The sequence below is a fragment of the Physeter macrocephalus genome, chromosome 7, assembly GCF_002837175.3.
Source record: "Physeter macrocephalus isolate SW-GA chromosome 7, ASM283717v5, whole genome shotgun sequence".
NCBI lineage: Eukaryota > Metazoa > Chordata > Mammalia > Artiodactyla > Physeteridae > Physeter > Physeter macrocephalus.
The window spans coordinates 27941842-27962981 of record NC_041220.1 but is presented as its reverse complement, the minus strand read 5'-3'; the positions used below and the strand labels follow the sequence as shown (position 1 = coordinate 27962981).

The 21140-nt window shown below is 44.5% G+C and overlaps 1 protein-coding gene across 1 annotated transcript in view; it reads left to right on the top strand.

Moving 5' to 3' along the window:
* Positions 1-21140, top strand: part of ZNF827 (zinc finger protein 827) — a 146358-nt gene that overhangs the window by 9584 nt on the left and 115634 nt on the right. Inside the window, 2 exon segments of the mRNA XM_007127411.4 lie at positions 2628-2800; positions 8310-8790. Coding sequence (XP_007127473.3) covers positions 2628-2800; positions 8310-8790 — 654 coding nt within the window.

The window sequence follows — 21140 nt, the reverse complement described above, 5'->3', positions numbered from 1 at the left end:
CCCACGTACCACAAAAAAAAAAAAAAAAAAAAAAAGGAAATACTTGTGATGGAACACATCACGAGGAGAATTTCCAGACTTGAAGGGTATATTTTCAGATAGAGGATTCTCTTTCCAGGTGCTTGGTTGAGCTAACCAATATTGCTTACGCCTGTAAAAACGGCATCTTTGGAGTGCCCCGACTTTATTCCAGAACTCTTCTGATTCCATCCATTTTAAGTGGCTCTTTGCATGTGGAGATTCAGTTGACTCCATGAATACATACTATGATTATTTTAAAGTTTACACTTGGGAATATTTCCTTTTAGAATTATGAAAGTGATGTGTATATTAAAAAATTCAAATGGTACAGAGGAATATACAATGAAAACAAAAGTTTCCCGCCATGACCCCTTCCCTTTAATCCACAGTCCTTTAAAATGAACTGCTTAGGGCTTCCCTGGTGGCGCAGTGGTTGCGTGTCCGCCTGCCGTTAAAGGGGAATCGGGTTCGCGCCCCGGTCCGGGAGGATCGCACATGCCGCGGAGCGGCTGGGCCCGTGAGCCGCGGCCGCTGAGCCTGCGCGTCCGGAGCCTGTGCTCCGCGGCGGGAGAGGCCGCAACAGTGAGAGGCCCGCGTACCGCAAAAAAAAAAAAAAAAAAAAAATGAACTGCTTAATGTTTTCCTGGGTACGCTTCTAGACAATTCTCATACAAATAAAATACCATTTTTAAAAAATAAGATATGATTTTTTTCCTTTCATTTATTCATCCATTCTTCCTTTTCCTCTCTTTTTTCTTTTTTTGCTCAAGTATTTAAAAGCAAATCCCAGACCTCATATTCATTTGCTTGTAAATATTTACGTATATATAAGGACTTTAAAAACAAATAGCCTCGATAACTATTACAACATTTAACAGGATCAACGATTGCTACATGATATTATGGAACACCCTGCCTATAATCAGTATTTTCTTAATTATCTCAAAAGTGTCTTTTTATAATGCTTTGTTCAAATCAGGAGCAAAATAAGCTTCACACCTTGCATTTGCTTTATATGTCTCTTAAGTGTCTTTTCATCTATAACCTCTTCCCTTCTTAAAATGCCAGTTACTTGTTGAAGAAACTGGGTCATCTGTCCTACAGAATGTCCCACATTCTGAATTTGGCTGATTTCATCCCTCTTGGTGTGTTTAACATTTCTAAAAAACAACCTGTATTTCCAGTAAATTTACTAGTTATATAGAAGCTTGATTAAATATTTTGTAAGACTATTTCATAGATGGATTATCAGAGGGCACACAATGTCTGTCCCATTTTTAGTGATGCTAAGATTAATGGTTTTAGGTGTTGTCAGCTTGATTCATTCATCCTTTAGAAAGTCCCCTACCAACCTTTCACCTAATGGTCTGAGAAGCAATTGATTCCTATTTTTTAGAAAATAAAAATAGAATCTCCCTAGACGCATAGTTTCAATTCTTGCTTTATCCACTAACTCTTAATATCTTGGACATGTTTCTATATTAGCATCTATAGAGCTAGTTCATTTTTAAAAATGGTTTCTCATATTTTATTTCATGGGCATATTACAACTTATTTAATCAGTTTGGAAATGTTCCTGACCCCTCATGATTAAGAACAGACAGTCTGAGTCCTTAACTCTACTCGTTTTCCTATATCCCTAAATCGCAGAGGCTAGTGTGGCCCTGAGCAGTGTAAGCTGATAGACCACATATGTAGCAACACAGTGTCACAGTAGACACCCTCCCCTTCGGGGCTGGTGGAGGAGAGAGTGATCTCAGCTTTCCTTGGAGGAAGTAGTTGGTTTGTCGGCTTTCCTGAAAAATGGAAGCATTTGCAGCTGCCCGGTTGTAGCTCTTCCCAAAGTGAGTAGTGGGGCCCAGTCGCTGTGCAGAGGAGGGCAGTGCATCTTAGTGGCCACCAGAGGGACAGAAACAAGAGGGTGACAACCTCTGACCTTAAGACCCCCTGATGGCCAAATTGGCAGCAGCATCTGCTGAAGCCGAAACTAAACAAGTCAGCCGTAGGAGCCTGAAATTTGTCTCCACTGGAGTTGGGCTTGTGAGGTTTATGATAGCTGTTTGGTTTTCACTGTGGTGTTATTCTCCGTCCCATTTGAGTTGTCTTTATTTCTTACCCTTTTCCAAGTTCAGGAATTCAGATGTGAACTCGAGTCTGGCAGTTTCCTTCAGGAAACAAAGGCTCTGAAGTCAGGCTTCTCTGGGCTGAGCTGGGACAGATGCCCTCCGAAGTGTGGGATGGCCTCTGGATGCAGGGCTTTCCCAAGGCAGGTTGATCAGATTCTAAAAAATGGAACCCAGATGGAAGTAATGAGATGAACGTGGGTTTTTACCTGAAGAAAAGCAGTAACAAAGCTTCCTCATGAATATAAAGTCTTGGAATGGCAAAAAACAACACAAAACAACACGAAGCAAAAACAAACAAACCCCCCCCCCAAAACCCAAAAAAACAAAACCAAAAAAAACCCCAAACCAGAAAAAAAAAAAACCCTCAGTCCCCCCAGTTCCTTGTTAGCGTTCTTTATAGAGCAATGCATGTGAATTAGCGCTGGACGCAATGTGCCTTTTTGTTTTCCTTAATTTTCCTGTCTTTCTCCTTCTTCCAAGCCTCAGAAGAGGAAAGCGGAAAGCCTTTCCAGTGCCCCATATGTGGTTTGGTTATAAAAAGGAAGAGTTACTGGAAGCGGCACATGGTGATTCACACAGGTTTAAAAAGCCATCAGTGTCCGCTCTGTCCATTCCGGTGTGCTCGCAAGGACAATCTCAAATCCCACATGAAGGTAAGCCACCTGCGGATGGGCCTCACGGAGAGGCAGGCACAGCCAGGGCCCTTGCACAAATCCATGCCCAGAGCTCAGTGTTGAAAGGTAGATTGCAATGCAAATGAAGTCCATTGAAAAGGATCTTGTAAAGGATTTCATTATAAGCGTCTTCAAGTCCATTCGACAACCCAGAACTTAAAGCAGAGAGCAGCTTCAGTATCCAAATAACATACGTAGTGTAGAACCATCCTTTCCTATTGGGAAGCAACAGCCTAACCTGGCCTTGCACGGTGATGCATTTTGGGGCACTGGGAGGAGAAGGTGGGGAAGAGCAAGAAGCAGGGAAAGACGGGTTCAGGAAGGACTGCTAGACCTGCCCCCCTTCCTGGAGGGAAGGCCCTCCTCTGCTGTTGCTTTGCCGTCCCGCTTACGCACCCAGAGGCACACCCAGAGACATCTTATAGGGAGCGTGAGGACATGGAAAGACTCCTGGGCTTGAACTTTCACCCTGTGGGAGGCTTGAGGGCCACTCCTGACAAGGCTGAGTCCCCTTGAGGCTGACAGTGTTTGAGCCGTCATAATTCCCGGGATCACACTTAGCAAACATCTAAAGACATTGTTTTCAGTGTCCTGTTAGGAGCAACTGGGGGGCTTGCACCTGTAATGAGCATATAGGTAATTGACTAGACTCTGTGTCACTCTTATGTGAGCTGGGGGGAAACTTAAGTCATCCAGCAGTCTTTTTAGCGGACCCTATTAATGCTAAGGAATGCAAAGAGGAAACCCAAGAGATGAAAAAAGCATGGCTTCTGAATTTGACAGGCTTGCCTTTAAATCTTATTGTATAACTTACTAGCTAAGTGGTGAGCAAATGAGTCTTTAGACTTAATTTTCTCATCTGTTAAATGGGAATGATTATGTTTGTCCGGAAGGGATATCATTAGTATTTAAGGAGGTATTAGCAAAGCATCTGACACAGAAATGTTCAGTGGTGGTTATTTAATTTCAGTAGCTATTGTTGAACACCTTAATAATAATAACCATCATTTTCACTGATGTTTGCAATAGTGTCTCACTGTTGACATTATTTATAAAGTGTTTACTTTCCTGCCATAAGAAGTAGAGCATGTGTGTATAATTGAGGTATTTGCTTTTTTCAAAATATTGCAGTCTTATCCTTCTGAATAGATCAGTAATCACTGTTTAGAATTCTTGATCTAAAAAAGTATGATCGGACAGAACCTCTACTGACTTTAGGAAATTGCTTGGAAAATTAAAAAACAAATTAAAGCCATGATATAATTTGTTTTCTACCATTTGCCTTTGTCTCCAGGGAGTAGCAGGCCCTTCATTTTCAGAATCCATTTAACCAGGGGTTCTGGTTGGTTGAATTTTACTGAGCCGACTCAGTGTTTTACGTGCATCCTCCTCATCCTCTGTCAACTCTTTCCCAGCGTAAAATCTTGTATTTTACACCTGCAAAGTGGATTTCATTAGCAGGATGAGCCTTCCAAAGAAATGCCTTTAAAACTAAAATTTGTTTTTGTTACCGTGTCCTACTCTGTGTTTAGAAATCAGTTCTGGCAAATTTAAAGCTTCAGTGAGCAGAAAACTTGCATCTGGCCTGACACCTTGTAAGCCTGTTTTCAGCTCAGGGTCACTTAAAACAACCTATTTATAAACCCATGGGAAAAAAAAAAAAAAAAAGCTGGGTTTTCAATAGCAGGAACTACTGACCCTGAAACTACAGGGAGATGAGTTGGGTGCCTTGATGATACAGACCGTCGGCCATGACAGCGTTGCAGATGAGAGCAGCCAGGGCTCTGTGGGTCGTGGGGTCTCAGAATGCTTTCAGAACAAATCAATAACCAGTACAATAAAGCAGTGGTGTGAAATGACTACTTTATTCAAACTCATGGTGTCCTAACCTGTTGAGCTTTTGAGGAGGGGAGTGTGAGAGGGGCTTGTGCAAGTTTAATTTCATCAGATGGTGTCCACTTTCTTTTCTGTTCTCCACCTCACTTATGGGCCCGTGTTTTTTGCTTTGATCAAAGAATTCACGTTTTAATTTTGATGAGGCATACTTTCATTTTGGTAGATTTTGAAAACATAGTCTACAGAGAAGTATAATAGCTGTGGCCTTAGGAATAAATATTCTTTGCTCTGTGCACCAGAGGCTACAAGATGGATAGATTTTCTAAAACAAGTCCTACCTCAGGAGTAGGGGCAGTATAGCCTACAGATTAAGATCTCAAACTGCGTGGTAAAAAAAAAAAAACACCTCAGTTAGAATCTCGGTTCCATGACTTTCAGTAGCTGTGGAGCTTTGGGTGAATCATTTAACCTCTCCAAGGCTCCGTTTCCGCTCGTGGAGATAATAATCATATGATCTATCTCAGGGACTTGTTGTAAGGGTTAAATGTGATAACGGATATAAAGCACTTAATATGATGCCCAGCATGGAGAAACACTCAATAAATGCAGCTACTGTAGTAATTATTATCCAAAAGCCATCTGAATATATATTTACATTTAGAAATAAATCGATGACTGGCATGAAAGAATTACTCTAAATTTTATTGCTTTTCTCTCTTCATGGCATAGCTTTAGTGTTGAGAATTTAGAAAAACTGATAAAAAGCATCTGAAACTGGCCCTTAATCCCATCATGCAGAAATAACCATTATCGTCCTAATCTGTATCCTTCTCTATTGATTACATAAAGCTACTTAAGGAAAAAAGGGATTCTACTTTATTTGTTCAACAACTACAGTACTTACTGGGTTCAGGCACTGTACGATTTTCTGAAAGCCTGCCTTTCCTCCTTCATATATCATGCAAATGTTTTTATGGCTTGCTGCGGAAGGAGCTTGTAAATGCCTCCAGCTTCCTCGGGGTTATCTTAGATTTCCATTAAGTCTTTTACAACTTTCCTGGATGAGGGAGCATACAGGAATTAAATGCGGCATTCATAAGCTAAAATTGAACAGAGAAGGAGAGGAGGGCTGAGATCGGGAACGTGGGTGAAGAAACGGCAAGAAGTCGGCAAGGGTCAGGGCACCGACTTTTCCTAGTCTCAGGCCTGCCAGTTAAGGAGCTGACTCCTAGGTAAGCCCCCTCCCGGCCTGCCTGGTCCCCTCAGTGAAGTGGAGATGTTTCCCGAAGTGTCCTCGTGTTTGTCCAGCTGCTACCAGGAGGTGGACCCAGTGATGCAACAGCCCTTATACTTCCCACCTCTTGGGGAGGTGGCATGCTCTCTCTGTGAAGCATGACCAGCAGAAAGCAGGTCTCTTTGTGACCTGGAAAGAATGACACGCTTTAGTCAAGTGTTTCTTGACGGTAGCCGACCAAGAGGGGTTGTTAAGCCGACGTCGGGCTAAAGAGAGTACAGATGATCCCGGAAAGAGCTTTTCTGCCGGGAGAGCAGGGGAGAGCCTTCCCTCCAAGGCCAAATGTGAGCTCTCGCCCCTCCGGGAAGGTCTAGCTCTAATAAAATTCTAAGTGTGACCGTCAACACTTCATCCACTGTTTTTCTTTTCAACGGTCACTCATTTTTCTGCCTCTAAATATAGCCAGGCCAGGATCGGGTGGAAGAGGAGCCGCATACAGGACTTGGGCACAGACGCTTTTGAATCCAGGGCTCCCTGTTTGATTTTAGAACCTGGGCTCTGTCCTTTTCCTTTTTCCAGAAGCTGCTTCTGGAGCTTCTGTTCTTGGATTAGCTCCTGTCCTCTCCCGGGGCAATAGATGTCAGGACACTCCTGAAATGGAATCTGCCCCACCGCACTGCTCCCAGGGACGACGGAAGCTTTCAGCCTCATGACCTTTGCCACCTGGTTCCGGGGCAAGCTGTGCCTGGCACCTGTCAGGGTCCCCCGGGGCTGTGACCTGAGGCCCCCAAGGTGCTTGCTCCTGCGTGAACGAATTGGAGGAGAGGGTGGGGAATCTTCCCGATTCTGTGAGTGAGAAAGTAAATGAATTGCTCTGCTCCGGAGTGAAGCCCCTTTGTTGTGAAAGAACAGAGACAGTTAACAGCTGGTGACAAAGAGTGTGTGTCCCCCCACTCCAGCCCCTCCCGAGGTGGCAGAGGGGAAGAAGCCTTTTAATGAGAAAGGCTTTGCTGTAACTGAATGTAAGTGTATACGGTTATTTCTGTGGAGAAATTCAGCCTTTGGGGGACCCAGAATCTCTTCTGTTGTTTTTTTCAAAAAGCCACAGTGGGGTGCTGTAGCGACAGGATCTCACCATTAACTTTTAATTTCTTTGCTTTTGTTGGTCACTCAACATTATTTAAAAGTGTGTTTTGGCTGGTGAATAATGCTTTTGGATTGCACTCAGAATGCATAAACGGCTATAGTAAAACTTGCGCTCTTGGAAAGGAAGCCCGCGCAGAGGGGCCAGGTGGCCCGGTGGATTAAGGAATCTTTAACCTTTAACCTTCCTTAGACCTGGGTTCAAATCCCGCCTAGATCAGCACTCGAAGATGAGAGGTCGGTTTGACTTGGGTTTTGAATTCCAATCACTCGTTTGTCGAAAATCACACAACTCCCCAAATCTTTTGGCCCAGATCTCCACCATTGGCAGTTTCTACTCAAGGGAGGGCCAGTCCTGAAATAGCAGGGTGGAGCAGGTCAGCACTGAAGTACATTGGCAGAGATGAATGGGGAAGTTACAAGCTTACGAGCACCTGCCAGCTCCAAACCTCGCTCGGGCCAATGCAATGATTTCCTCACTTTTTCAAGCACTAAATTGGATTGTGAAGGGAAGTAAAAAAAAAAAGTTTCTAGCCATTTTTACAGGTACTGTGCAGGCAAGGCTGGAACTGTGTTTAAAAGTCTGCATTCTTTCACTGCAGACAGAACCACGTTTGGAAACACTGGTTTCATCTTGCTGAGACAGCTTGGTGGGCATCAGCCCCTGGTGTTTGTCCCCCTCTGCTTCCTTTATGTGTCATTTTGCTCTAGCCACGTGCTTCGGGGTCTCAGTTTCTCGGTCTATGAAATGGGAATACCCTGGAGGCATTATTTGCCACATTCTTAATTACCTAGAGAAGCACTTTTGAAAATGGAAATTATGTTTGCAAAACATAACTGATTCTCTGGGTTGTAATAATTGGGTCCCTGCAGTGTATTTATATTACTCGACAGGTTACCTCTATTGACCCCCAGCTAGTAATTATGTGAGTTCAAACTGTGCTGGGTTTATAATGTTTTCTCTGAAGACATCAACCGAGATAGGATGACTAGACTATTAGGAGGATTCTACCCCAGACGGCCTCCATTGGCAGACAGCATCCTCAGTTGTGAGTATGGCTTTACTAATGGATTCTTAACCTGCGTGGACCTACTTCATGTTCGGGGATGGCCCTCACGACCTGAAGCACATAATGAAGTGCTCCTCTAGCGATGAGATTCCCCGCGCCAGCCCTTTGTACCGTGAGGAAATTGTTGCTGAGTAGCGTGGATGTACAACAGGGCGTTTTCCATCAGCACACGGTGGCTAGCTCACTCTTCTTGCTTCTCCGCCAGGTTCATCAGCACCAGGACCGGGGAGAGACCTTTCAGTGCCAGCTCTGCCCTTTCACTTCCTCCCGTCACTTCAGCCTGAAACTCCACATGCGTTGCCATCAGCACTTCCTGAGGACAGAAGCCAAGGTGAAGGAGGAGATCCCAGACCCCGATGTCAAGGGATCTCCCCACCTCAGTGACAGTGCCTGCCTGGGGCAGCAAAGGGAAGGAGGAGGGACAGAGCTAGTGGGGGCCATGATGAAGTCCAGCACTCCAGAGAGGACTAGCCAGGGTGGGGCTGGCGTCTCGCCTTTGCTGGTGAAGGAGGAGCCCAAGGAAGATAATGGCCTGCCAACCTCCTTTACTCTGAATGCTACCGACAGGCCGGCCAACCACACGAAGCTGAGAGAGCCCTCCGAGTATGCAGCCAACAGTGCGTCCGCATTGTTCAGCCAGGACATCTCTGTTAAGATGGCGTCTGATTTTCTCATGAAGCTGTCAGGTACTTGAAGAGGGTTGTCCTCTCTCTCTCTCTCTCTCTCTCTCTTCTCTCTCCCTCTACCAGTATTCTCATCTATAAAATGAGCTGGTAGGACTAAGTGATTTCAAGATCGCTTGAGATTCCAGTTGTCTGCACTCTCATACATTTTCTCCTTGAGACTTGTTTTTTGCAGTACTTTGGAAGTAGGCATGGCTGTGGTTTGGGTCTAAAAACAACAGGGATTGTTGATTTCCTTCTGGTTTTCCCCCTTTATGAGTTCTTGCTGTGGGGGACAGGTCACAGCGTGAGCCAGGTTGGTGACAGTTCTCTGTGTGACCTTGAGCCCTATTTAACTTGTCTCTCCGTTGGGTTCTTTAAAGTGCTTGTATGGGTCATCTTGCTTTGTGTTATTCAAGTTCTTTATTGCCTTGATTGAGAAGATTTTTAAAGGACATGTATACAGAGACTACTATTAGGAATTATAGAGTTTTAAAATTTGAGCAACTGATAAAATTATCTTTAAATTTCGTTTTCTCTAACGGAAAGTTTTTTTATTGTAGCAAAATATACCTAACATGAAATTTATCATTTTAATTTTAACCATTTTTAAGTATACAGTTCTTTGGCATGAAGTACATTCACGTTGTTGTGCAATCATCACCACCATCCATCTCTGGAACTTTTTCATCCTCCCGAACTGAAACCTTGTACCCATTAACCAAGAATTCCCCATTCCACCCTCCCCTCTGCCCCTGGTAACCATTATTCTATTTTCTGTCTCTATGAGCATAACTACTCCAGGTACCTCATGTAAAGTGTAATTTAAAAAAAAAAATTTTTTTTTAACATTCTTTTGCAGCTGCCCCAGTGCCTTTTAGGAAAAAGATGGAGTCTGTTTTAAAAACTTATTACGAATTGATATCATTTTCACCATCAAATTACGCATGATGTTTCTTTTAGGTTTTTTCTTTTTTTCTCCCTCAATTTCTTTAAGTTGTGGAGTTGAGTGGGGGAGTGTAGAGATGCTGAGGGAGTGCTGTTTTTCCTGACATTTTGGAATGAGAAAACATGTTGTGGGTCTGTGATGCTACTCATTATATTTCTTAATGTCTGATTTTAAATTTTAAAAGAGATGTGGAGGGTGGGGAAAGGTCGGCTGAGAATTGGTTCTATCTTTCAGTGGAGATGGCAGTCCCCACGATGATTTCCAAATGCCATTTCAGCTCTTTGGAGATTGACAATACCCTTTTAAATGGAGAATAATTGGTCACCACCTTCCTTTAAATGGACTGGAGTCGCATTTCACTAAATGTCATCGCCGGGTGAATTAGAGGTTCTGCTTCACGCTGAAGTCCCTTTGCTCCGTGACACTTCAGTCAGGTCTTCTGGAATGTCCCCATCACCCCAGGTCTTTGCCCCTCAGGAGTGCACGGCGCTGGTTGGAAGAAATGAGGAAAGGCAGGGGATGGAAATGTGGCATCGCAGAAAGAACTGAGATGGAAACGTTACAGGGAGGCATCCCACCCTGCAAGATGAGTGAGCTCGTCCTACGCCGGCAATGATCGGGTGTCCGGAACTCAACCGTGGCCGCGAAGAACGGTCTTTCCTTGTCTTCTCCTCTTCCCCCACCCCCGACCTAGGGGGACGTGTGCTCTTTGAGACTCTGCTTTTTGTATTTAAACATTTTTTGAAAATGTGGGGGAAATTCAGGCTTCTGGTTTTCCTTTTGCCGCCGATCCTTTAGTTTTCACTTCTGGGAGATCTCTGGTTCTTCTTTGATGGTCTCTCCCACCAATGTCAAAGCAAAAGGGTCTCCTTTTCTGGGCTCTTCTAGCACTTTCCCAAGGAATGCAATGGCATATTCACTTAGCATAGCTTAGAAGCGGGGACATTTCCTTACTTGGCAGACAGGGGAAACTCAGTATGGGGTTAGAAACTCTTAGGAAGAGGGTACTCCCTTTACTCCAGGACTCCAGAAAGTTTTTAATCCTGAGGAAGGTGAGGGGGGTTGGAGGAAGCTTTGAGGGTACACAATTCCTGCTGAGCTCAGCTGGGAGTGCTCGACATCAGGCTGTAATTAGCCCCAGACCCAGTCTCAGGGAGCACAAGATAAGGCCTGTGGCTTCTGGGAGCCAGGCTTGCAAACAGGAAAAACACAAGAGGAGAAGCCAGTCGGTAGGTTGGGGTGAAAAACTGTGCACCCAGGCCTTATACTGTGATCTGTTTTTTCAGTCGGCTATTGATGGGGACTTGTTTACGGGTTTGGCAGTCGCAGTATTTACTGACTGATCAGTTGGCATAAGAAAAACAGTTAACAAATGCACGCTGTTTATGCAAAAGGCCCGTGCAGCTATTTTATGGTGGCTTACTAGAGGTCCTGAAACCTGACTTGTGTGCACTGTTACCTAGCAACCTGTTACAAAGTCACCGGGGAGTGAGATGCATTGGTAATTTTTGTGTGTGTGCGCATATTTGGATGTAAATGTAAACTTGGTGACGGTGGCAACGCAGCCCACGGGAAAAGGAAAGGAATACATTTTCCGGAGGTGGGGAGGCATTATTTATTTATTTTTCTTCCACTCGGCTCTCCGGTTGGTCGGGCTCTAGAACTGATAGCTCCCATCATTGTGGTGTTCTACCTGGCTGTGTCTGTGACTGTGATCCCGGGACCAAAAGGCCAGATCCCGGGGAGCTGTGCCTGAGTTTCTAGCTCTTTCCCTTATCAGATGTCGGGTTAGCATCAGGCCCTGTCCCCAGGCATCATAACGGCGCCATTGTTCTTGCCATGAATTTTTGAGCTGGGCTCTGTGTGTGCACCTGCTGGGACTCTAGGGTGCAGCTGTTTGTGGACACCGGGGCTGAGAGCCTCTGTGCCAGCTACATCACAGTCTGCAGAACCGGAGCACAGTGGCAAATTCAAGCGTGTCCATACCTTCTTGTTTCCAAAAGAGAGATGGAAAACACTTGATTCTTTCTTGCTTGGTGATTAAGGGGAGTCTTTCTTGCTCCCACTGGATTAAAAATCAGTGGTGGAATCCTCTTTTTTTTTTTTTAAACCTTATAACTGTGTAAAGGATGCTTACTTTTTAAAAAAAATTATTTTATTTATTTACGGTTGCGTTGGGTCTTCACTGCTGTGCACGGGCTTTCTCTAGTTGCGGCGAGCGGGGGCTGCTCTTCGTTGCGGTGCACGGCCGTCTCACTGCGGTGGCTTCTCTTGATGCGGAGCACGGGCTCTAGGAGTGCGGGCTTCAGGAGTTGTGGCGCATGGGTTCAGTAGTTGTGCCTTGCAGGCTCTAGAGCGCAGGCTCAGTAGTTGTGGCGCACCACGGCATGTGGGATCTTCCCAGCAGAGGGCTCGAACCCTTGTCCCCTGCAGTGGCAGGCAGATTCTTAACCAGTGCGCCACCAGGGAAGCCCTGGAATCCTCTTTTAAAGGGACTCTAAATCCTTCCCGCCCTACCCCCGTTTTGAGGTTTCCTAGTTTCTGTGAAATCAAACCCCTTCCCCGAACCGTCTACTGTTCTTCTGCCTGAGCCCACACTTAACATTCCTTCGTCCTTCAAGATTAACCTTGTTCCCTAGGACCAGGGCTTTCCAGGCTCAGCACCATAATTGATTCAGGGAAGAGGATGGGACAGCCCCTGCTGCTGGCTTTCTGGGCTGATGGAAAAGAGAATTTTACAAACTCTGCTCCAAGTTTCAGCCTAGGAGGCAGGCCTTTGAGGGCTGCAGCCCTGCATATTTGCATAGATCTTTCTTGGGAGCCAAAAGGCAGATGCAGACTGTCGCATGTCAGGGCAAGGGATTCAGTAGCCGCATGACTGGGGCTGTGCGGGGGAGAGGAGATTAAATTCCTACTGTTTCTGTGCCTTCTCTCCTTTATCCAGTAGCAGTTCTCACCTTGACTGACATTAGACTTACCTGAGGAGTTTGTGTTTTTTTTTAATGCCAGGATCCAGCCCCACTGCCAGAAATTATGATCTAGTTGGTCTAGGATAGGACCTAGACCTAGACATGGTGTTTTGTTTTTCTTTTTTTTTTTGGCCACACTGCGTGGCATGAGGGATCTTAGTTCCCCAACCGGGGATTGAACCTGCACCCCCTGCAGTGAAAGTCTTAACCACTGGACCACCAGGGAAGTCCCTAGACATTGGTGTTTTCTTTAAAATCCTCAAACGATTCTAAAATGCAGCCAGGACTAAGGACCACTGATGTGGAAGATAAACTTGGTACCTTTTTGTTTGTTTGTTTGTTTTTCATTACACCTATAGTTTTTCAGTGCAGCTCTCTTCCCTCACTTTCTATCCAAGACCATGAAAAGGGCCTGGTGGTTTGGGATGGGCCTGAGGCGTTCACTATAGGTCAAGGTTAACATGAACTGGAGGCCTGGGTGAGTCATGGTCATTGAGCCCCATGTTTTCCCTCGTGGAGCCACATGACAGAATTAAAAGAAGCATCTTGATGTTCTCCAGTTAGAATTAGAAAGTCTCGAGACTCATCTAGAACATCTAGGAACTGGGAGTATCATCATTAGACGCCTGATTAAAAGTTGCCTGCTGTGGCCTTACATCATTTCTCTTTCTGAAAACTACACTTTTCAAGATATCACATTTAAATCTAACTCTCCAAATTAGAGCCAAGCAGTTGACAGAAACTTGGCACCTCAGTTGTTGGCTGGGAATATCTTTTTATCTTTTTGTACTTGGTTTTTTGAAAATAAAAGATACAAGTCATTTCAACTATTTTTAGTTTGGAAACTGGCCAAAAAAATTTATCCTGTCTCCCACATTCTATTAATTTCATAAAATTGGGGCCGAAACATCTTAACCATGAGAGGTGAATTTCGGAAAACAGTGACTTGCAAATGGGTCCAGGCTGAATTGTTTCGAATGTGTTAGGAGCTCAGTGGTAAAATGGCAAAGGTCTTCTTGAATAAACGAAGGGGAGCTGGTGAATGTTTGTGTTGTATCTTGCAGTTTCCCATGGGCCTTTACCTCCATCTCTTTCCCATAACGTTATGCATCTGTAGTTCCAATCCGGTTTGTCTGTAAAGGGCAGCTCCTTATCCTGTGATACCTTTGTTTGTGCTGCTGAAGAAGGAGGGCGCCGGGAGATGCCCGTTAACTAGGCATCCTTATTACCTGGTGGCTCTGATTGGCCTTCTGTCAAACATCTCAGCATCCTTCTACCAAGGAAGTGCCAGCCTTCTGTCATTCACGCCCTCAGGCTTCAGTGCCATTAGCTGGGGCTCTCCCCACGCCTAAGTGTGCCTTCCCCCAGCGGGTTCATTTTTGGCAGTCTTCCTTTGCATCTTCAGTTTGGCCCTTTTTTAACCCTGCCTGGCTTTTCTCATGATGGGCACTCACTGATCACTTGACTAAAATTCCTGGTGTCAGAAGCCACATCGCGGGCCCTCATATGTGCAGGCAGCCCGAATATCCTATTGAAATCCTGGATTTTACCGGACCTGGTGGGTGATTCGTATGAGAGGGAGAGTGTGACTCTTTCCTGTTTTTCAGTGACTTGCTGCTTCACGAGATGAGGGCTGATCTGAGTCACAGAAGGGAGCAGGTGGCGTAACAAGAAAGTGGCACCTGGAGTTACACACTCACGTGCTCAGGCCTCCAGGGATGGAGACTTTGTGACACTGACTCATTGTTTATGATTTTTCCTTAACAATCACTTACATAGTGCCTGCTCCTTGCCGTTTAACCCGTTTGAACTTCATAACAACCCTAGAGGAAGATACTGTTGGTATTCCCATTGTACAGATGAAAACAGAGAGGTTAAGGAACTTGCCCACGTTTACACAGCTAATAAGTGGTGGGACTGGGATTCTAATCCAGGCAGCCAGGCTCCAGCATCCCCCCCGCCCCAAATCACAAAGTAAGGAAGTGGTGAAACTGGAAGTTGGCTCTGTTCTCTGCCCTTGTTTTTGTAGAGTCAGAGTCTCCAGCAAAGGAGCCATTCTCTGAATGTCGTATGTTAGATGCCACCGGAAGTTGTACGAATACTTTTAGGCTTTGCAGGCATTGTTTAGTGCAGATAGAGTAGTAACAGTAAAGCCAGTCACAGTGTGTCTTCAGTGGCTCGTAACAAGCATGTAGTTGAGGAAACCAAGACTGGAAGTCAGTAGTGTAGAATGGTTGCCACGGGAATCCAGACGTTTCTTTCCTCACTGTGCTGGATAGAGTTCATCTCGTTCCAGAATTGTCCACAGAGTAGTTGTTTATCTTGATAGACCCTTGGGAAAATTGTTCAAACTCTTATGTTTCTGCAAAACTGAATCCAGGTCACTTTTCTTCCGTCCCTCCGAAGTACATTTTCTTCCACTCTCGACTGTTGTTACTATTGTTACAACTTCTACTGTTGTTATCCTGAGACTTATTACTAATCAGATGGGTTTCCAGTGAGCCAGGCGGTGCCAACAACTTGATGTAATTTCTCAGTTAACCCTCCCAACGGCCCTGTTAATGTTAAACCTATTTTATAGATGAGGAAGCTGAGGCTTAGTAGGTTTTGGCGACCGAGGGACAGCGCAGAGATTCAGCGCTGCCTAACTGTGAAGCTTGGCTCCTGACCACTTAATGAGCTATTACCTAATTTTTTTTTTTTTTTCTCAATTGAGTGAACTGTCTTTTGACCTCCGTCTGCTTCACTGTTTATTTTCCTTGGCTTCAAACCATGACATCGTTTTTAATGCATGCTAATTCAGTCACTAATCTGGTTAAATTTTTTTTGTGTCTTCAAAATACACCCACAATCCATCCCTCGAGGGCGGCCTTTCCTGGCCCACCAGCTCCTTCCCGGATGCTTCCTCTACCCCAGGACCCTCCCTCCCCGCCGCCAGGCCTCCAAGGCGTTAATGGACTCTTCTGATACCTCTGGCGTCAGGTTGTGCCCCTGCCTGGCTTCTTTCTCCTGAGTAATAGTATCCCCACTCCTCTCAAGAAAAAATGCTGAGTCTTCACCAGCTGGTAGACACTTCCCCTGCCCCCCATTTCCATTTACCTGCCTTCCCTCATGTTCCAGGAGTCCGGTCACTGGAACCATGGAGTTCCATAAATCTTCCTCCTGTTGGGTAAAATGGGGGAGGGGACTTCTAAAAAGCATTAATAATGTTATTAAAACCAAAATAACTAGGGACTTCCCTGGCGGTCCAGTGGTTAGGACTCGGCGCTTCCGCTGCAGAGGGCACAGGTTCGATCTCTGGTGGGGGGACTAAGATCCCTCATGCTGTGCGGTGTGGGCCAGAAAACCCCACGAAATAACTAGTTTAATGCACCTCTGACCCCCAGTGGTTCTGTATCTTTGTAGAGAATTTCTAGCAACATTGCGCCTTATTGCTGTGATATCCACCCCTACTCCCTGCTCCAATGATACTTAGAATCTTAACATCCAAGTTGATACTTGTATTACTGCTTGTGTCTTAGGCTTGCCTCTTCAACTATGTTTCAGATTGCTAAGGGGGGGGAGGGGCAGCGGCGGGGGATGATGTTTCCTTTATAATGTCTTTATCTTTGTATCATCCACAATGTATTCCGTGGTAGATGATAAGAAAGGTATTCCATTAGTCATATATACTCTGGGAGTCAGGTTTTCAGAGGTCGTGGTATTACTTCACTTAAAAAAGATTTACAAATTCACCACCAGCTCCGTAGTGCCATAAAGAGTACGCAAGAAAGGGGTGGTCCATGGGAAGAAAGCAGGCTGTTCAAAGGGAGCCTCAAAGGGTGTGAGCGCCTTGGGGTTGGCCGGGACCTCAGCTTCTGGGGCCAAATCTAGGAACCGGAGTCGGTCACACAGGGAGTTAAGTAGCAAACTGGTCCACAGTTTAGCAGCTCAACACAATGGCCATTTACTTAGCTTACGAGTTTGGGGATTGGCAGTTGGGCGTGGCTGACCGGTGTGCTTTTTCTGGTGTCTTCTGGGCTGACTCATCCCATCTGCAGGACCTTGCCAGGGTGCCAGGGCATGGCTGGTCTAGGTGGGCCCCAGCTGGGAGGGCTTCTCTCCGTCCCCCAGGGTGTCCCATCCTTCAGTGTGTTAGCCTGGGCTCGCCCACATGGCAGCTGGCTTCCGAAGGAGAGAGCAGAAGTGCTCCAGGTCTCTGGAGGCTGGGCTCAAAGCTGGCCCAGCATCACTTCCACCACCGTGCAGTGAGCAAAGCCAGCCACTTCAATCCAGATTCAAAGGGCGGGATAATCTGCTCCACCTCTTGATGGGAAGAGCTGTGGAGTCACATGGGGTGGGTTTTCAGGCAGAAGGGGTCATGATGACCATTTTGCAGTCTCCCAAAGCCCAGAGTTCTTCAGACTCACTGGGTGTTCCACAAAGACCAAAAAAACATTAAAATACCAATGTATGAACCAGAATGTCAGTACAGTCATTTAAAATGACAAGTGTAACAATCAAGAGCAGATGTCATTTGGGGCAGATGGTCACCGACTTCCCTGAAGAGTGTTGGAAATATATGATCCAATCTTTAGGTTTTCTTTTTTTCCAGTCTCAAGTCACCTCAAGCTGTTCTTACATGCAAATCACTCCACGGCTGTTCCTACAGTTCATTCTTTGGATGTGTTAATAGCGTGAATTTAAAATGCAGTTTTCTCTCCCATCTACTCCCGGCTAGAGGCTTGATCGGTTTTCCAGGACTGGTTCTTCCTGCTTTTGACAAGGGAGATATCCTGTCTGTTAAGTGGATTCCTGCAGATAGCTCCTCTTGCTCATTATGTGTGGCTTGTAGTAGTTTCGTTCACGGAGAAAAGCCTTATTTATTTATTTTAAAGTTCTGTGGCGCTGCTTATTGTTATTACCCTTGACCCTGCTCCAAAGGCTCTTTTGTTTTCCCTTTGTCGCTATGTCTATAATCTCAGTAGCTGTCACAGGGGACCTGCGCGGCCCTGGTCTGCAGACATAGACACTGAAGTGTGACCAAGGATTAGCTCAGGTGGGGATGAAAGATATAATGAAATATAAGGAGAAATATAAGATGGTTAAAACTCCACTAAACAGTAAATATAAAACTACTAAAGGCCAATTAAGTAGTTTACCTTATGAGAGAGCAAGATTTGAAAATATTTAGCTAATGTTTTAAACATTCTATTTGAATATAATACGCTTCTCTGTTATTAATTATTATTTAATGAAATCTCGGCTTTCCTTATGATTTCCAAAGGCAATTTATTTTCTTCTCACCCAAAGTGCATCAAGTTGTCAAAAAAATCCCAGGTCCCCAGACAGATCATACATCCTTACATACACTTACAAGGGAACTTGGGTAGTTATAACAGCCCTGATTTGTAATCTGGAGAGTTGAGGTCTGATTCTGTCATGAATGAGCTCTGTGGTTTTAAAAAGGTCATATCATTCTCTGAGATTGTGTTTTCTTATTGTAAATTAAGGGAGTGGAAAACAGTAATGGTTTTCATTTTGTTTGTTTGTTTTTAAACATTAAACCCATTTTTTTCCAAACAAAATTTTAAAGGCAGACTCAATATACAAAACACAAAGAGTATGTAGTTTAATGTATTTTTAAATTTAACTTTATTTTTTAGGGTCTCATGTATTATATTTATTTATTTTAAAAGTCCAGCAATTAGAAAAAAGTTGCTAAGTGATAATCCCACACACATGAAATTAGTGTTATGTTAAGATGAGGTCTTGCAGCAGTGTAAGCATCTAGTGTATTTCTAAATTTATTTTGCTGATTGCAGCTTCAAGAAATACCATTTACACAGGGACATTGTGGCAAATGAGATAAGATTTTTAACCATTCACCTTGTAATCTCAGGATCCCTTCAATTAAATGTATTCAGCTGCTTGAAAGAAGAGTACAATAATAAAAAGTTTTTGCTTCAAAGCTGACAACATTTAGCAATTGCCCATATTCCTTATCATAATAAAGGGCAGACAAGAAGCACCCCAAACTTTCAGCATGTACTAAAGCCATCGATAATTCTATTTTAGCTACTTGGTTTTTACTCAGTTAACCGTTATTTGGAAGGTTTTTTGTTTTGTTTTGTTTTGTTTTTGCGGTACGCGGGCCTCCCTCTGTTGTGGCCCCTCCCGTTGCGGAGCACAGGCTCCAGACGCGCAGGCTCAGCGGCCACGGCTCACGGGCCCAGCCGCTCCGCGGCACGTGGGATCTTCCCGGACCGGGGCACGAACCCGTGTCCCCTGCATCGGCAGGCGGACTCTCAACCACTGTGCCACCAGGGAAGCCCTGGAAGTTTATTTAATCTTGCTAGTCTCAGATTCTTCATCTACAAGATGGAGATAATGAGAGCAACTACTTCAGAGCGTCGCTGAGAGGATCAGATAAATTAATCCAAGGAAACAGCATACTCCCTGGCCCATATTAAGTGCTCTATAAATGACAGAACCAAATATGTGTATATCTACATATTTCTTTCTGGCCGTTAGCCACGATCAGAAGCTTCACCAAAGCGGATACACTTGAAAGTACACTGGCACCTAATTTAAGGCAGTGGTCCTCAACCAGAGGCATGCTCAGGGGAGAGTAAGGCGATGCCTAGAGAAATTTTTGTTTTCACGACTGGGAAGTGCTATTGGCATCTAGTACGTAGAGACCAGGGATGCTGTTAAACATCCTACTGTTTGCAGGACGGTCACCCACAGCAAATTACCCAGCCCGGAATGTCAGTGGTGCTGAGGTTGAGAAAGCCTGATTTGAGGCATACCTATAGACCCTAGTCGTACCATAATTGTACAGTTTTACATGCACAGGCCTGAATTTTTGGAAAGATTAGTGTATAGCCAAGCACTTCCTTATTAATGACATATTACTAGAACTCTGCCACTCCTAAGAGGCAGGGAGAACTGCATCACCAGTGATACACAAAACTGAATTAACTTGTTAACTCAAGTTAACCCATCAGTGGTCACCAGTGAGTTGACATTTTATATATAACAGAGCTGAGGGTCCACATTTTAAAATTTTAAATTAGTTTCAATAATCTTAAAAGTTTACATTGGAAACCGTCATTTATTGGAACCCCAGAAGCTTATCCTAGGGTTGGTTCCTTGGGACACTGTTTGAAAACCACCAAATCTGCGGTCCCTTCCAGGTCCAAGGGGCTTTGGCTCTGCTTTAGGGGGAACTAGTAAGTAAAGTTCTCAATGGCCTAGCTTTTTCATGTACCAGTTCAGCAGTCACAAAATTGCCAGACTCTGAACTGAAAGAGAGCTTGGTCTTATTAAACTCAAGGAAAGTGTCCTTTTCCTTCACCAGAGGAAACAGACAAAACAGAACAGTAACAGTCATGTTGCAGTCCCTTCTTCCTCTTCCACCCTCTTAGATCTTCATAAAATTCTTCCCTACCAGAAAACATGCCTTTCCTTCAGGTTACACACCACCCTTCCTCATTTCTCGTTCACAATACTTAGTTCACACCGTATCACTTCTGCCCAGAGCCCACAGTGCAACTGCTTGAGTTAGTTTCCTTCTTAAAGGCGCTTGGACTATCTTGGAGAGAAAGGAGAGCGCTTGGGTGCATTTTCAGCCGGAAGCCCTGAAGTCTAGTGTCTCTGATTTGGAGAAGTCAGTCTGTTAACCTCTTGGGACCTTAGTTCCTTCACCTGCAAGATGAAGGTAGTAACAGTGCCTGTATCCTGTGGTTGACGGAAGGATCAATTCCTGTATAACTTTTCAAATGCTAGTTGTGTGTGTTATTGAAACAAGGAATGGTCTTTAAGGAAGTTATACAGCATTGTCCTGGGGGTGGGGATGAGAGGGGCTTAGACAGAATCTCGAAGTGTACTGAGGACACCTCGCCGGAAAGACAGGTTCCTTTTACAACTCATTAATGCTGGCCTATTAGAATTAGAAACTTGGAATCATTTTATCCCAGTGGCTTTCCCGTTCCTTTCCCATATTAGCCTTTGTCTTGAATCCTTTCTAAATCCTGATTTAGAAAAAGCTGATTTGTTTCCTTTCAAAGGCAGCCCAACTCCATCGGGCACATGAACTTACAGATGTACATAACTTTTAATCATAATTTTCTCAGGTTGCAGAATGTTTGAACAGTGAGGGAGGGGACCTCTTGGTTAGTAGGGCTTCCTCACTGCGTTAAGTGGAGTGTCTGGAAGCTTGACGATACATAAACGGAAGTCAAGGTAGTTGCTGTGAAAGTCCTTTACAAATTGAGTTCCATAATTGCACAGATCTTCTTGTTAGTGGTAAGAATGAAGTAAAGACTAGGCAGTGAGTCATAAATTACTGCTTTTCTCTTAGCAATTTCCCCAAAGAGAAAACATCTTTAGTTCCACCTTTCCCTGTAGAAAAAAAAATTTTTTAATTAAGATAATAAAAAAATGATGGCAATTATGCAGTCATATTAATTTTA